We start from the raw sequence: 19,417 nt of genomic DNA on the forward strand, positions 1-19,417 counted from the left end.
TGCGGCTAGTGATACTTTTAACTACTTGTAATACTCAGGACAGGTGGCTGACAAGGTTTATAAATGTAGTTCTATGTGCATGTATAACAGGAAAAGTAATGCAAATATAATTAATTCAGTTTGGTGAAATTTGTGACTAGAATAAAAACATACAAAATATCCAATACTACCACACATGTGTAATTTTGTTTTATCTATCATGTCTATTATAAGTATGTATATAATATATACATTGCATAAAGTATATACATTGCATAATTATATATATATATATATATATATATATATATATATATATATACATATACATACATATATATAATATAATATATATAAAGCACAGAAAATTTCACTTTATTTCGATACCCATTTCTACCCCTACCTGGGGTAGAACTTGCCTAGATGGTCCAGCGGTCTAGTGCGCAGGTTACATGCTGCTAGGAGATTTGGTTCCGCATACCCGAGCGGAAAAGATGGTCCAGCGGTCTAGTGCGCAGGTTACATGCTGCTAGGAGATTTGGTTCCGCATACCCGAGCGGAAAATGCCGAGAAGTTGCACTTGCTGATTGTGTCGTCACATCTAATGTTTTACCCACGATATGATTGATGAATATCAATCATTTTTTCACCAGAGGGCGCATTACGCAAGCTTCACAGTGCGATTAGCGCACGGAACTCTGGGTAGAGAATGGTATATCAGTATACAAGCCTACTCATTTCCAAAACACAAGTTTGGAATCATAAGTTTGGTGTGAAAGTTACTGTCGACGTATGATATTATGCAGCTCGATTTTATTTGTTCCAATCTTTAGAGCTGACTGTGCTATAAACAATAGATATAAACAATGCACCTTAGTTTATAAACAATATATATTGTTTTTGATAATCCGAAATGTATGAGAGGGCATTTGATCCGCTCCACGTACATGTATTACCGTACAATCCAAATGTCCACAAAACGTTTATCAGTGAATGAAGACCAGAGATGTACAAGAGAAGTTTGAATAAAGCATCTGTATGACTGCTATATTTTCGTTACTCTTTGAGTATAAACAAACTAGTAAATAAAATATAGTTGCTAGTTTTAGATTTATAAAAGAACGAAGAACGCTATCGGCCGTATACGACCGAAGAAATTATAGTTAACGATTTTCCAACTACAGTATTTTGTGTTTATCTCTATGTTTTGTTAATTGAATATGACGACCAAATAGTCTAGTCAATCTAGCAAATCACCTCAAAGTAATTGCAACAGAAACAAACTCGACGGAATTTAATAAACAAAAGCGTGATTAACAACATACAAAAAATCGGACAAAATCGGACAATGGGAAATATTTAAAATTTAGACTTAAATGTTTTAGTAAACCATCGATATTTTGTGGTGTTTACGGCACGCCGTACACGTAAAGGGGAGTAACTTAACTGTGACAGTCATCGGAATAAAGTTATACACGACGATCTAAAGTGCATGTAATAAAAAACGCGATTAAACAGCTTAACAGTTGTATTAAAAAGGTGATTTTAAGAGGTTCTATATACATACAATATTGCTCAGCATCTCATATTCTTTGCCGACTTCCATTCCCGGGGAACTTTCGCGAATAAAACTTCAAAATATTTTGTTTGACCCTCTACTGAATTAATTTTAATTATAAAACACAATATTTACTTTAGAAGTTATGAATAATCAATTATCAATGATATCTTAAAGAATTAGTGTCAATTTACAAGGGGGAATTACGGTTGTTAAAAAAGAAAGTATGGGAAGCCATTCGGGTTAAAAGTTTCAGTTATTTTGTATCTTCATCATTTGAGCAAGCGTTTTGTATTAAAAACTTTTATAAAACTAAGTAAGTAAAGTATTTTTGCTTTTCTTTTTCAAAGAGTCATTCATGGGTAATAATAATGATAATAAAACATTGATAATATAAATAATAAAAATCAATGTAAGTAAACACTTGCGCATAGTATCATGATTTGATGTAAAATCGAGTAGTTACTCTTTCTAATTAGTATTGGGGTCACGACCTGCGGAACCACATCTCCTATCAGCATGCGAACAGCGCGCTAGACCGCCCGGCCATCTATTCAAGACAAAACTTGTTTTCGATGACTATGGAATTCTCGCCACGCTGGCACACGATCATTGAGAATGGAAATGGGATACAGTTATTTATCGTAAATTTTAGAGGATCATACAAAATGCACATTGTGTTTGACATGTCTATATATAAAGCACAGAAATAGCAACGAACTCTGAAATAAACATAACTGCCCTAAGGGACGAAATCAATGTCGGATGAAAATTAAATTCAATTAGTTAGGGGGAGGGGAATAAAAACTCCCGCACGTTTCTGTCATCCGACATCGATTACACTTTAGTGGAAAAAGGAAAAAGACAAGCGACTGTTGAATACCACATAATATTTAAAACATATTAATGAACATTTAATAGATTTAATGTACACTTTCATTTGTGAATAAACAGTAGAAAAGGTATACAGAGGTATACAGAGTGTTATTTATAATCGTACGTTTCTTTTCTTGATATTCGATTAGTTTCAACATTTGTCATATTAAGTTTTAAAGGGGGGGGGGGGTGAAAACTATGTGAACTTAGTTTTTTGTGAGACATTGAATTTTTGATCTTGCCCCTAATATAAGTGAAGAATATCGTTAAAACCAGACGTCTTTTTAGGAAACGAAGTTTGTCAATCCTTTCCCTTTCTACATGCATTCACAGGATGCGACACAACGTCAAGAATGTTCGGCATCGGAACAGGTCCTGTATAGTCAAAATGTGGACAAATCGCAAAAAAATTCTGTATATGATTAGTTTTTAAATGGAGGCAAGCTACTGACAAACAAGTTGATGGTGAAGGGGTTTCAACTGTTTCGTTTAAAGTCAGCATTTCGCGAATTATATGGTCGTTATAACAATCTACTTTGCCAATACAACCTATCATTGGGTCAAATTTGCCTGACTTGTTTCATATAGATTGTTAGGCCGTTTTTGGCACAATGATATTGAATAAGGGTAACTCCGTTTGCCTTATTAAGATATAGAGCTCACAGCGGGTGTAACCGGTCAACAGGGGGTGCTTACTCCATATAGCCCATAGGCATCTGATCCCACTTCTGGTATATCCAGGGGTCCGTGTTTGCCCACCTCTCTATTTTGTATTGCTTATAGGAGTTACGAGATGGATCACTGTTCGTTATCTTCACCTTCCTATTTGAGGATTTCATAGAGAAAAAGATATATTCTGGTGTGGATGTCATATCGAATTTGTACGATGGAATACCATAGAGACACTTACAGAAGATTTGCTGTGTGAAGAATTGTCTAACACAATATCATTTTTATAAATTCAGTCATTGCCACTAACTACTAACTACAGCTGCAGAAAAGGAGCACTGCAAGATTTTTTTAAGTCATAGAGTGGACTAAAGAAATGATTAATTTGGATCCTTCTAATTGGGGTTGATCACTGCTTTCAGCAATTCTTGTATCCGTTAAAACTAAATTACAAGTCGCGCCAGATAAACTTTTGAACGTTTTTCGCTGTAAATGCAAGGCAAATTGTGACACTAGCCGTTGTACTTGTAAAAACATGGACTGAACTGTACTGCAATTACTCAAAGATCACTTAATATATAATTATCAGGCACGTAGCAATAATGGCTCTACACCTTTTATCATTACATGCAAAGCTGATAAATTTTTACGTACAGAGGTTGATTTTTAGACAGATTGGTTGCCCTCCCTCCTCTTTTTTTTTTTTAAAAATAGCATTGTCGTGAACTGTACACAGTGGAAGTGTAAAATTGAACTGAGAGAACAACCTTAGCCCCCTCCCCCACCACCACTACCACCAACACCACACACACCATCAAGGATTTTTATAACTTTGGATTAAAATTTACTTGTCAATTTTCAGGCAATATTGTGAAATTATCTTCACCCCCCCATTTTTTACGATGCTGCGTGCCTGATTCATTTTGCTTTTAATTCTATGTGTCCATTGTTTTTAAAACAGATTACTCCTGAAATTCTCGGTATTAATTGCACAATAATTTGGATAGAACTATACATCAAATACGGCTATAACCCCCCCCCCTCCCTTTCCCAAACTCTAGAACTTGACGAAGTGCACGTATTAAAGATTTCTTTATAAAATCGAAGAAACTGAACCTTCTTTCGTCATAGATGTAGTACAAACTGTTAAAACTCAGCTTAATAAAGAATTTGGTAACGTAAGCTTTACTATACACTGTTTGTTTTAAAATACTACATGTATTTATGTGAAACATAGGACCGGAATGGTAAGCGCGCCTCCAACTTCCGATGTAAGGGAGTATCTGCAAAAATGTAGGTCATCTTTTACAGACCATTTTTGAAGGGACACTTGTTTTGTGTTAACAGTTTGTTTTAATGTATAAATCTTCATGTGGTAACTCATATATGCCTAATGGACAGGAAAAAGTATTTTCTTCCAAAATCCAGTTTTTAACGATTTTTGTTGGAAAATGAAGATTTCAGCCCAAAATTCGGCAAGGGAAAATAAATTTTGGTGAAGAAAAGATGAGTTGTGCATTTGGATGTTTTATTCTTAAATTTATAAGATCAATGCCATCTCTTCTATAAAACAGTCATTTCCTATCATTTCCAGTTTTTCACTATTTTTGTTTTAGAAAAAGGTAGGTTTTCCTACCTAAAATGGTATTTTTCATATATATTGCCAATAATCTATAGATCTTACTTGTTGAGCAGTTTTTAAAATATATTCTAACTTCAATTTTTTATTGGTAGACTCAAATGTATGACAAAATGTGGGTTTTTTTTCTTAAAATTTCAATCTTTAACAATTATATTCAAAAAAGCAAGATTTTGCCCAAAAATTACAGTCAAGGAAAGAATATATTCTGCTGTAAAAAAAATTAATCGAACATTTCCAGGTTGAAATTTGAGATATGAAACTTATTTTCACTGTATGTTACATAAAATGGACATTTTCTTCAATTTCCAGTTTTTAGCGATTTTCATGAAAAAACACATCCTTTAACCCCAAAATTCCAATTTTCCCATGGAAATACAAAAGCCGATTTTTAATATGTTGTTTACATGTTTTCTTGCATGAATAATCAAAATTTTATTCCTGTTGCAATTAGTTTGAGGTTTTGCTCATTTTTGAGCTAGATTGACTAGACTAAAAGTTGTATGTCCCGCTTTGAGAATTATGATATGATTGATTGTATCTTGTTTAACATCCCTCTCGAGAATCTTTCACTTTTGCAATTTCAACAACAATTGAACACAATTTACTGACCCCGTCTAGCGCGTGAGCACGTGATGAACACCTGGCGCTGCAGCGTGAGTGAGTGAGTGAGAGAGAGAGAGAGAGAGAGGAACATGTTGTGGAATCTCCAGAGTGTCGCGCGCGCAGAACAGCTGGCAGAAACGTATTGCATCATGAGAAGAAAATAGATAGCCGCCAGGTTTCGTTTTCATTTCTCGGAAACGCGGGTATTTTGTAAACAATGAGCTCAGCTATTCGGTAGTTTTATAAAACGGAATTCGGTTAACCTGTAAAGAGTTTATGCACATTTTCACTATATTGCGTAGTTTGAGTAAGATCTTTCTGCATTAGGCCTTTATTTTGTATTGAATCTTTGTGATTGATTGATTTTTTATTGTTGAACGTCCCACTCGAGAATGTTTCACTCATAAGGAGATGTCATTACTGGCCGTGAAGGGCTGCAAAATTTAGGCCTATGCTTGGCGCTTACGGCCTTTAAGCAGGGAGGGATCTTTATCGTGACACACCTGCTGTGACACGGGGCCTAGGTTTTTGCGATCTCATCCGAAAGACCGCCCCATTTAGTCACCTCTTACGACAAGCAAGGGGTACTGAGGACCTATTCTAACCCGGATCCCATATAGTTTTACGCTATATATTTAAAAATAATTCATTTTTACTCTAAAAGTACTTTGGACATAAACTCTATTATGAATATAGCAGAACAGTTTTATAGTTATAAAAACAACTAAATAGTCCCTTATCTCTGTGTACTTCGCACCCTATGAGATCACAACGAAAAAGTACGTCACGACGTTCATCTTACAGTATGTTGTCGTTATTGACTGCCGTTATCAAGTGATAAGCCGTATACGTGAAAAATGTTCTTGTCAAATAATATATTATTTCAATTTCGTATCAAATCACTCAACAATTTTATATTTGCGCGAAGGTCATAATTCATATTATGACCTTGAAATAGCCCATCTATTTTGAATCCCTGGCAAACAAATTGCTCAGAAAATTATTTAATCAATAGTAAGTATTCAATTAAGTGATGGAATTCGGTAGCTGGTTTAGCCTTTGTTTAAAGTACTAGTCTCTGTAAGAATCATGCAGAAGGTGGCATACTGATAATCTTGGATTTTAACGAAAATTTCCATAACTCTTCGTTACAATGATATAAGATGACGTACAAAGTGAAAATTCTGTGCGACAACGGTTGCTATGGAAAATTCAATATTTGGGTTTCCATAGCAACCAGTGCTTAGTGAATTGCAAAGTGAACAAAAGCACACTTTTTAGAATTTGTATATGGAAGAAAATAAAATGTTTCAAAATAAAGTGACAATTTATTTGGGAGAGGCAAGAGTTACCTCAAAATAAAAATATACAATAATAATCAAATACTGTTATATGGTGCCTGTAGAGGATATTGGGATAGGCATGGTTTTAATATCTGACAATTTTCTGTAAATTTGACAATTTTATGGTATTTTAAGGTCGATCGATCCTCATGTGACTTATCAATAATAATGGTTAAAAGTGCAAAAACTGTATTAATTTCCATTCAATATAGTTAAATTTAAACAATAACCATAGAAAATATGTATGTTGCCACATTTTTAAAGATGTCAGACATAAAAAACGGAAGTATATGTTAACATCAGAAAATCACACATTTTCGTTGTACAGAATAATTAAAATAGATAAAATCTTATTGAAATGACAAATTTTAAATGTCAACAGTTTAAGAAAACTGTTAATTCATAAATATGTATAAATTAATTGTGGATATTAGGGAAATCATGCATAATAGACATGCAGTAGAAAAAATACCAGCATAGGAGTTATTGCCCTTGACAACATTTTTTTAATCATAAAGAAATGATTATCTATAGAAAATATACACTTTTTCAATATCAATAGTTTACCAGATTTTTAATTTTATGTAGTAAATAAAATTCCTCTGAAGATATATTTTTTTCATGCGCAAAGTTTAATTTGATAAAGATTTTTGCAAAAAGCTATGACATCACACGAGGATCGATTAACATTAAATACATATAACTAAAATTTTCGGAAAAGTGCCAAATTCTGGTGCATAATTTCAAAACAATGAATATTAAGTGTACTCAAAACAAAAATCAAAAGAGTCGGAAACACACACAGTAATGGTTGCTAGGCAACTCTTTTGGGCCCATTTATAACACACTAAAACATGAATATTTACAATGTATGAATTGAAATCATGATATTCACTAAAAATAAATACAATTCATAATGCTCCACAATATATAAGTGACAATTCGGACCCAATGAAGACTTTAGATTTAACCATATCACCATAGCAACCAATTTGCCTTAGCAACGAACATAAAGTTTCAAGTTGTAGGATTCAAATGCAATGGAGTGAGGATATGATACAATTATACCAGCATATGATTTTCTACAGATATGTCAGGCCTATTGAAGACATCACATTTAACCATATCTCCATAGCAATCAATTTTCCCACCTAGCAACAACCATAAAATTTCAAATTGTGCAATTTAACTTCACTGAAGTGAGAATTTCATGTAAATATATATCACAATAAAATTCTCTTTTGACATGTTGGACCCACTGAAGACATTAGATTTAACCATGTTTCCATAACAATAAATTTTCCTTAGCAACACACCTAAAATTTCATGTTGTATAATACAATTGCACTGAAATGAGAGTATAATACAAAAACATCACCATATAATTCTCCATTGACATGCATTCTATGTCTACGTCTTTGAAATTATTTTACATTCATGGTAAAATTTGTAGTTTACAATACATATCGACAATTTTACTTTTGTAAAATTATCAGATCTACATGTAAATAAACATAACTACATCCAAGCTGCTCCTAAAACTATTATAACTAAATGTTTACAGTTTATTCTCTTTTAGAGTATCTATGGAAATCAATTTTACTTTAGCAACATGCATTACAATGAATGTATCAGCATTTTATAATAAATTCCTTTCAAGAATCATTATACACATAATAGTTATCAATAAAAAAACATTGATCAAAATTCTGATGTGCTAACATTAATTGTAAGTAAGCACTGAAAGCAAACACATGTAAACACAATTCAATTGGATAATACAGATGTTATTTCCTCAATGGCCTCTATTTTTTCAATGAGAGATAAGGCTGATTCAATGTCCTCGGGACGTTTAGACTGTGTTTTCTTTTCTGCAGGCAATCTGGAGAAGAAGGAAGTAATTTGACTGGGTTCCAAATACTCCGATGATGTAAACACTTTTATGCCATTTTCCATGGCCACACGCATGTTTGTTGCAATGGCAGAAGGATTAGCTCTACTTCCAGTGTTTCTCCATAAAAAAAAACCTGATTTTAAATATGCCTTTACTTTTTCTGAGAAACGCACTTTCTTCCTGTCCTTTTTCAATGCCCATCCTTGGTCACTCTTCTGAATGGATTCCTGCACTCTGCTGCTCTGCTGGTCATGATCAAATTTTGAAATGTTCAGCTTCTCAGACAAATTGGTGCATGCATCATACCATCTTAGCTTGATTTTGTCGTAAGTGGTCATTTGCTGGAGGTCAAAGTTGTGGTCTCCAAGGAGGCAATGCTCATGGATAGCATTAAAGGATGAAAAGGCCTGACTGCATCTATCTACAGGTGTTGCTTTGATAGACACTTCTACTTTTGATGGAAACTTAAAGTCCTCAATGATCTTCAATGACCTACAAAAGGTTATATATATATATATATATATATATATATATATATATATATATATATATATATTAAAAGAAATATAATAAACAGTACACAAAGTTAAAAGTTGGAATCCTATAAGCATGTAAGACCCCAAAAATGTGTATTCTATCGCATTTTGAACCGGTCCCCAATCTCCAATAAATATTGACTGGTCCCTTAAACAATATGTTTATACAATAATGTATAGCTAATCTCATAACACAATGCTTAGTATATGTACAATACTGAAAAGGGAAGTATAATAATCGATGATATGTTGATTGCAACGAGATAAATTACTACCAACATGAGAAATAAACCATAACAAATACGCAGGTACATCCTATCAACATCTACAATGCAAGGTGAAGACAACGAACTGTGATCAATCTCATAACTCCTACAATCAATACAAAATAGATAGTTGGGCAAACATGGACCCCTGGACACACCAGAGGTGGTATCAGGTGCCTAGGAGGAGTAAGCATCACCTGTTATATTTTAGAATATATTCTAAAATGCAAAACGGTTACGAAAAAGAACATATTCGTATTTAATGATCTTTCAGCTCCACACACAGACGGCCGGGATTCAAATTCTGGTCGTGACAGACCTAAGTCGAGAAAACAGGTAGTACCAGTTCCCTCGCCAGTCCCTCGGAATCAAGAGTGATTATCATGCCTCCTCGGAGATGAACCCCAAAAATGGATGCCCCGTGAAACAGTAGGTGTTGTATGCTAAAAAAATCCCACTGCTCTTTGGCCTTAAGCGCCAAGAAGAGGCTTAAATTCAAAGCCCTTCATCGGTATTGGTGACGTCTCCATAAGGGTTAAAATAATCGAGAGGGACATTAAACAATATACAGTGGATGCTTACTCCTCCTAGGCACCTGACCCCACCCTCGGTGTGTCCAGGGGTCCGTTTTTGCCCAACCATATATTTTGTATTGCTTATAGGAGTTATCAGATTGATCACTGATCGTTATCTTCACCTTGTATACAATCAATCAATCAATCTATTAACTTTTACTTTTTTTAAACACCACCCTGATTCCACGCACACGTACTCCGACATTAAAATAAAACATGCTGGAATCGTTTCTGAGCGACAATACATTCGTAGTCTTCAGTGATCATGTATTCCAACAACATGTGGAAATTCCCACAGACACGAATTCTGCTCCTTTGTTACATATGCAGCTGACATTTTTTATATTCTTATCATTTTATTCAAAAGTTTATACATGAGAAGAAAACACCCCCCTTGCATCGTTTAACTCGAATTAAAGACTCATAATATGGAGTATATTATTGCAAGAGTATGAGATTAGTATCAAAGATATCACAGACAGAGATAATGTTGTAGCAGATAGTCTATCAAGTGTGTCATGAGTATGTTTTGTCGTTGTTGTTTGTTTTGTTGTTGTTGTTTGATTGATGTATATTGTATATATGAGTTTTCATTATCTTTCAAACTTTTTAAGGGGGGGGGTGTTGCGTATAATACTATTTGTAATGAGTTGCCCTGGAGTGATTTAGAGAAGTGATGTTTATTTGTCGTTGACACCTGTGACTGATATTGTTGTAGCTCATGTTATATTTAGAGAAGTGATGTTTATTTGTTGTTGACACCTGTGACTGATATTGTTCTAGCTCATGTTACATGTATATTTGGTAGAAAGATTCCGTTATGGCTGTATCACTGTCTTTTAAGATTTTTCTAGAAAAGTCATTTCTAGTACATATACACTTAAATTTTCCTGATTGAAATACTTTCTATACATTTTGAATTATACTGGGATTTCCGGATTTGGAGTTATTATTTTCTGTTTGGATTTATTGTTCACCTACCGTAAGCTAATATTTTGTTATTGCTACAACTATCTTTCAATTATTAACTGTAAATACATATTTTTGATTTTTAATTTGTTTTTTGTTAGCAACTTTTGCTGAGCTATTAAGGGTTTGTTCTGACTCATAACGAAAGCAAACACGGCATTTGAAGCGATGATATGTTGTATTGGCAAACTAGGTCGTTATAACGACCATATGATTTGCAAAATGCTGATTTTAAACGAGACTGTAGGAACTCTTGCGCCATCATCTTGTTTGTCAGTAACCGCTTCGATTTAAAAACTGAACATACGCAGAGCAAGCTTTTGTGTATCGAATCAGTTGAGAGATGTAAACACCATGTGCAGGTGGTAATGGAACATTGCTACGAAATATGGAAAGTTGACGATGGATAAGTTGAAATCGTCCTTTTTGTCATAAAGTTAGGTTGTTAGTTTGCCGTTAATATATATTTTCAACAAAGTATTTAAATATGAAACAGAAGTGGACGACTGTGTGGTGTCTTTTATTTCGAGTTCACTCGGATATATGGAATTGGCATATGATTTGGACTACGGATAACACTATTTACCTGATCGGGATATAGGTCTCACGGCAGGTATGACCGGTCGACAGAGGATGCTTACTCCTCCTAGGCACCTGATTCCACCCCCGGTGTGTCCAGGGGTCCGTGTTTGCCCAACTATCTATGTTGTATTGCTTACAAGTGTTATGAGATTGAGAGCCGTTCGTTATCTTCACTTTTGATGAATGAAAATTATCATTGTATATGAAAGCTGAAGATAACGAACAGTGACATGAAAGTCCTAAACGTGCAATACTTAAACAGGCTGTAAATACGTATTGTTCCAGAATACATCTTCCTTATGCATATTTGTCCAAATAAGAAAGTACAACGAGAACTAGACGTATTGATCCGAAAACAGATTCCTTTACTGAACTATAGTTACACACGCAGTGTGATGACTTCCGCGTGAGGTATGGCCAATTGAACTGAAACTAAATCAAGTTACTCGTTGTTTTAAAACTAACCACGTATAATCCAATAGATTTGTCATATAAATGTTTGATGTGCAGTTCTACATTACATTAAATTGATCTTATTTAACATCTATGCTAAAATCTATGGAATTAATATCATTTTAGATATATCACTATACACATGTGCTTTTTGTACCTATATATAAATGATTGGCAGGAAAATTATCTAAGAAGGGGAGGTTTAAAGGATTCGACCCGGCATTGGCTGTTTATGGCCTAGCGAATGTGGAAAAAATAAACACTGATTTGTAATAAATCTGAGTGTTTATTTCTTCTGTATAGGACAGATACCGTTCAACGATGGGGGGCTTAAACATGACCGGATGCTGGTAATAGTACACTAAGTGCTAAAATCAACAAAAGACTATATATTTCCGGGAAAATCGCCGATTTAGTCAACCTTGAGCTCAAATTTATTTAATATCGGGTTATCGACGGCAAAATATTAAATTAGAATATGAAAATTCAAACATTTGAAAATAGTTTTGAGTGAAAAAAAAATGCCGTCAGGAACCCGCTATATCGAAATTAAATTAATTAAGAATTAGCGGTAAGCGCTAAAACTGTCGTCTGGTCATCGGCGTCGTCGCGTCTATAGAAACAGCGATGCATTTCACAACAACTGATTAACACGGTGCAATCCGCAATCCACTTTCAAGGTAAGTTCATTGATAGATTATACTAAATAATGAGACTATTCAAAATGTCTTACATTTACACTGTCAGGTGAAGGAGATGTTTATAGTTCACTTAATATTCTGGGTTAAGTTGATAAATATTTTTCCCACATCTATGTATTAGCCTTACATTTGTTAGTAGAAGTAATATACAGAGCCTATCATATCGCTAAGAATAAATATAATTTTTCTAATTTAGAATGATTACATCATTAAATGCACTGCGTTCCTATTGAATTTATTATCTTAAAATATAGGCCTATATATACGATCTCCCTAACCAAATTCAGCGACATTATGCAGCATGTCGAACGTAATACATTCCGAGAATGTTGTTGTACATTACTGTCACTTTAATACTACACTACTCTGAGTTACAAACTTCCAAAATATGTCATGCTCAATTTTTTTTTTAATTTCTTTATAACTTCCGCCGCGGATCCTAATCTATGACGCAATTTGTTAATATACTTCACATGAATTTATCGTTACGAGTTAGTAAAATGTAAAATCAAATTTTATATATCCGCATGTATAACACATTGACTAAAATCAACTTTTGGTGTATAAAAAGGTTTATAATAATATCTTGTACATTAAAAAAAAAAATTACATGACAACTATGTAAAATATTCTTTATTGAAAGACTATGTAATCACCATAAAGGGCGATAAATCTGTATGAATCACACGGACAGATCCCCCTGCTGAAAAAAATGTATTTAACAAAATAATTGTGCAATATGATACTGTATAATTATATAGTGTGTTGTAACATGTAAAACAAAAAATCTGCAGTTTTGTCTTCTTGTTTTTTTTTTCTTTGGTAACTATAATTATAATTTCAAAGAAAATTACAAAAATGCAAATAATTAATGCATGCATTTGAGTACCTGAAAGGAAATATGGACAGAATATTAATCAATAATTTTCAAGAACAAATTAAATATATGAAACATCTCTTTCCTGAGTAGGTGGATATATTTTTAAATCTAATTGATGGAAAAGGGTAGTTTGAACAATTAATTCAATTAACATTAATCATTAAGGCCTTTAGTTAGTTTAAAGCAAAGCCCTGGTGGGAGTTCAGTGGGCAAAGCCTTCCAAAGCTCTAGGATTTTGAGGGTTTTTAACTTTTTTACTTTTATAGGTCATACTTGCTATAAGAAAAAGGGGGGGGGGGTGGGGGGGTGGGGGTGGAAACAACCCCCCCCTCCTGTAAAGTAACATAGAGAAAAAATATGTAAAATGAAACAGATTTTATTTGACATTTCAGATGCCTGGTAAGAAATCTTACAACTGTTGTAATTGTCCACGCGTGGTACGACAGAAAGACAGATACAGCATTGCAAGAAAATACAGAGTCGTTATCTCCAAACTATCTGGGAGAACACCAGGTGACGATGACTTCCTATGCAACAGATGTAGGTGCATGTGTGCACGTCACATAAAACGCAAAGGTCATAGCATGGCGAGCACGACAGATTGTCAAGGTGAATCCGCACCATCAACATCATCTACAACTTTAACACCTCAGTTCAGTCCACCATCAGTAACTCTTCCTTTTCCTTGCACATCAAGAGGACATGCTGCATGTTGCATCTGCAAAAGGCCAGGACCAAAGCTAGTTGTGGTTCCAGTGGGATTTCGTCATCGAATCTTTATCACCAAAGAAGTCATAATTCCTGCTGGAGCTCGTTGCTGCCCAAAACACCTGCAGAGAGACATTGAAAGTTTGAACCCAACAGCGAGAACAACAAAGTTCAATAAAACTTCAATAACTGAGCTGATCAAGTTCTTAAGAACTGAGATTATACGAAGTGAGAAAGCAAGGCTAGATTTTGACAGTGAAAATCTTACAGACACTGAATATGTAGATCTCCTGGGGATATCAAAAGCTTCTTTCAATGACATGATGCTGTTTATCGAGGGGAAAATCAAAATAACTCCTGCTAGAACTACCAGAACCAGCCTTGCAATCTTTTTGCTAAAATTGAGAGGAGGGGAGTCAAACAAGATTTTGTCCACATTGTTTAATATTTCCAAATCCAGTATACAAAGAAGTGTGCGAGCTGTCCGCAATATATTGATGACTGGAGGTTTTGTCACAGAAAACCTTGGATTTGGTCACATAACGCGAGAGGAGATAATCAATAAGCATACGCGACCCCTTGCCCAGACACTTTTTGGTGATGACACAACTCAGCAAGCCATACTTATATTGGATGGGACGTACATCTACATCAACAAAAGTGGTAATTTTAGATTTCAACGTCAATCCTACAGTCTCCACAAAGGCAGGCCACTTGTGAAACCTATGGTCATTGTGTCATCGACAGGCTACTTTGTTTCTGTATTAGGCCCTTATATTGCAAAAAACAATGATGCCTCCATACTCAACCACATTTTGAAAAGAAATATCGATGACATACAGGGATGGGTTTGCGAGGATGATGTATTTGTGGTGGACCGTGGTTTCAGAGACTCCTTGGATGACTTGGAGGAACTAGGTATCAAGGCACAGATGCCATCCTTTATGGCTCATGGAGACAGGCAAATGTCAACTGAAAGTGCAAATATTAGTCGATTAGTGACAAAGGTAAGTCTTATTTTTCATGTGAATTTTAGGTTTATTTTGCAATGCAAAGAACTTAGTTACAGAAAAATATATCTTCATAATATATTTATGTAAACATATTTTAAAATCACAGATAAGATGGGTGGTTGAGTCAGCGAATGGTAGGATAAAGCAATGGCGTTACCTTGGGAAAATCCTGCCAACGAGCCAGGTTCCGTACATTGGAGATTTTGTTAGGATTGTTTGTGCCATCAGTAACAGGTATATTATAATCAATTCCAATAACTTGCAAATAAACATGCATCTCACAATGAAATCCTGTAAAGAGATGAAATTAAAATGAAATCATAATACCATTACCTAAGTAATTAGATACACTAAGTATATTGATACTTAAAAACCCCAGAATGTTTATATTCAGGTTATGCTTGATTTATCATTATAGGTACTTGAAAAGTATTTCTAATGGTAATGCTGAAGATGACCAGATCCTTGGTACAAAAATGATTTACTTATCAAAGCAAATCAACACCCTTCGGCAGCATGTTGAAGAAAACAAATTGGAAAGACGATCAGCTTGTTGGGAGGAAATGGATGATATCACTGACTTTCCAAACCTGGATGAAGAGCAACTGAGGTCTCTGACATGTGGCACGTACCAGCTGAAATTATCCCCAAGCTATGCCCAGGAACATATTGAAGGAGATTGTGCCATTCATGTCCACAAGGAGGAGCCAGGTCTAGTACGAATCAGAATGCAGAGTCGTCATGTGTCATCCAGGTCCTACCTTCTGTGGATAAAGTATGCAGAGGGTGCAATAATTGCATGGTATTGTAAGTGTAAGGCTGGTGCTCGTGTTGTTGGCATGTGTGCACACATTGCAGCCATTCTATGGTATGTGGGGTATGCACGGCACCAACCAGCGGGGCGAATAGGTGTGCGTGATTGGGGGGAGTTTCTGGAAGATGCCACTTTGGTTGATGAGTCTGAGAGTTCCAGTGAAGGCAGTGAAATAGAAGAGTAAAACAGTTGTACCAGAGAAGAAGATATTGATTGCTGAGAGAGAGAGAGAGAGAGAGAGAGAGAGAGAGAGAGAGAGAGAGAGAGAGAGAGAGAGAGAGAGAAGATATTGATTGCAGAGAGAGAGAGATAGATTTTGTATCATCTTATAAGTTGTTTTTATTTCAAACATCATTATTTCCTATATATTCAACTTATATTTATTTGGAAGATTCCTTCATCTCACTTTGTGATCATAAGATGATACAATCAATTATTTTTATATTAACATGAGTAATTAAAACAATTTTCATACTCTTATCCAGATCTACTTTGTCAGTTTATCATAATTGTTAAGCAAGCATTGCAATACATTTTACATTTATCAGATGTGATATTTGGCAATTTCAGTTGCTCACATTGGGGTACATTTTATATTTCAAAGAATGCAGTCTGATTTAAGTGAAAGATTGGGAACCTTTACTTTGATGTATTTGCCAAATAATATTAACTGATTTCATATGAAAGACGAGATGACTATTGTCATAATTATTGAAAACATTTTTGCAATGCTTGATAACAGTATATATTATATATATATTGAATTTAATTCTCCATGGAGAATTGCACAACTTGATATCTATATTTTAGGGGATGTTAAAAAATAATCCATTATTTCTTAGTTTGCAAACTATGAAATAATGGATTATTTTTTAACATGTCCTAAAATATAGATATCAAGTTGTGCAAGTTTGTAACAAGATCACTTGACCAATGCCTTTAGTCATCTACATCTACAATAGATGCTGAAATATGATATCATTATTAGGTGAAGTACATGTAACAGGAAAGGATAAAATATTCATGATGATTGGCGGGTGAAATTATAACTACTGCCCATTTATCATCGTCGGATACCCAAGTTATTCATGCCCAATGTGCATGTCTATTCCCAACACTAGTTTACATTACTTAAGTACAGTCTGCATGACCATCACCAGGACCGACAGTTGAACTTGCCCCAACTGTAACATAGTATCTGGAATATGGAATCTTTTTGATAGACTTATCATAATACACAAGACAACAGTCCTAGCTTTACCAATAAAGGTTCCTGTGTACTTGGCACATTTATAGTTCATCCATGGCAGCAATGCTATGCAACATATACAGTGTACATATATCATATGTACATTAAACCACAGTGGACATATCTTCTGGATTGTGGGAAACAATATAAAAATAAGTGTGTATTTCAAACGATGTATTGATTACCAATCTTTATCAGAGCGACTGCAAATGTGATTTCAAAGAGGATTCATATATTATAACCCCCCCCCCCTCAATCATGCAGTAACTTGTTGCAAATAAGTAGGGGATGCTATGTAGGAGTAACGATTACAAATTTTACCCAATATATGACACATGCCAAACTTTAAAAAAAAAATCCGAAATATATAGGGCATGATTGATCTGATAGTGAAAATCGCGCAAACTTTCGTATTTCACTAGGCCTAATTGTTATTGAATAAATTCACTTACATCATGATCATTAGTTGCTTCTGCATACTGGTTGTTCCACCAAAGTCTCGATTACCTCTTCACTGCTAATCTACTATTCATTTGCAATGTAATGAATGCTACGCGATCAGATGCCGTATCAGCTGCGTTCACATGCATCTGTTATAGAAATGCGAAAAAATTCGAGCTAACAGGAAGCGTCATAACACGGTATCCTTTTAATTCGTTGCCCTACTTTTCGGGCAATTTTAAAGCGAAACATTAGCATTTACATCATATATTTAAAATGCATAATTGTTGAATGAGATGTTAAATATTAGTTCACGCTAGGATGAAATAATAAAAAGTTCCATGAAGTATTATGCAAATGACAGTCAAAATACTAATACTGTGACATACTTCAATACACTGTCGGTAATATCGATCTACCTATACACGGTGTTGAATAAGTGTACATATGTATCAAACTCTGTGGGAATATTAATAGAAAATGTTATCAGAGAGAATATTCAATTCTTTTATACATAATGTGCTATTTGTAAATTTTGTATATGTGAGGTGCTGTATATATTACATATATATACTGATATAATGAAAGAGATCAGCACTTACACAACTTTGACGTTACATTGAAGACAGCTAGTGACAAAAAATGCCCTAATTTTGAAGACATGGTATTTAAATACTATGAAATATATAAAGAAAAGAAAAACGATTACAAATAGCACAAATCCTTGGTAATATTTCATATCAAAATCAATCATTTTTAAGACTAGGCCATAGTTGGTGGTTTGTGGGTCAAATCCTTTGTTAACACTCAAATGCTATTGATATATGCTACGTATCTTTGTTAGTTTGATATTACTTTAGTGCTTAAAACAAATGATATGGGAATGAGATAACATGGGGCAAGGAAATGGGAATACAGTATTCCTTTTATGGGTTTCTTATTCTACAACAATATATCCATTAATGTAGTTGATGCTTACCCTTCACAAAAAGCATAAATAGTTTACTGGAGGTAAATCAATATAAACATGGATAACCTCAGTAGTTCAAAGAACAAGAACTCTTCACGTTTCATGTTTTGTAGAAGATAAGACGGCACGTTACGTTACCTTGTCTGGTATAGCTTTACTCAAACTAATTTCCATGTATACGCTGTTCATAAATGTTTAAAGTTTTCTGTGTATGCGATTGATAGGAATGTAATGGCTAAAAGGTTACCACAACGATAGGTGATTTGTCTCATGTATTAGGAATATAATGATAAGGATAGAGGAGTCACATATCCCCGGATACATCAGGAGTGAAAACATTTATTGATAAACCACCGTAATGCCACACATCTGGTGATGATCTGCTACACACACCTGTATCTTTGTTTTTCTAACCCTAACCCAGGGTACGTGCAGGAAATGCGCATCATTTTTTTTGTTAACAAAAAAATATGAAAACATGTGAAAAGTATCGGGTGAAATTAAGGATCATTGCGTTTTTCTTTGTAGTAATATAATTGGAATGTTGAAAATAATGGAAACATTAATAGGAATAATATGAAATATAATCGAGATTGAAGTTATTCTTTAAAAAGTATATATCCGTTTACTCATTCAGCATATAGGACTCACGGCGGGTGCAACATGTCAAAATGGGGTGCGTATCCGTCTTAAGCT

The 19,417-nt window shown here is 34.4% G+C and overlaps 1 protein-coding gene and 1 long non-coding RNA gene across 2 annotated transcripts; one reads left to right on the forward strand and one right to left on the reverse strand.

Annotated features, from left to right (window-relative positions):
* Positions 1–13,886: 13,886 nt before the first annotated feature.
* LOC130047560 (uncharacterized) lies at positions 13,887–18,010 on the reverse strand. The gene is made up of 4 exons (XR_008796438.1): positions 17,763–18,010; positions 15,405–15,538; positions 15,075–15,206; positions 13,887–14,356 (listed from the first exon to the last, which is right to left on the reverse strand). It is a non-coding gene; the product is annotated as an uncharacterized LOC130047560 (long non-coding RNA).
* Positions 13,919–16,541, forward strand: LOC130047559 (uncharacterized). Its single transcript, XM_056142875.1, has 3 exons — positions 13,919–15,241; positions 15,354–15,481; positions 15,666–16,541. The coding sequence occupies exons 1-3, from the start codon at positions 13,919–13,921 to the stop codon at positions 16,243–16,245; spliced, it is 2,031 nt and encodes a 676-aa protein (XP_055998850.1). The 3' UTR covers positions 16,246–16,541.
* Positions 18,011–19,417: the final 1,407 nt, after the last annotated feature.

The sequence above is a fragment of the Ostrea edulis genome, chromosome 7, assembly GCF_947568905.1.
Source record: "Ostrea edulis chromosome 7, xbOstEdul1.1, whole genome shotgun sequence".
In the NCBI taxonomy this organism is placed as follows: domain Eukaryota; kingdom Metazoa; phylum Mollusca; class Bivalvia; order Ostreida; family Ostreidae; genus Ostrea; species Ostrea edulis.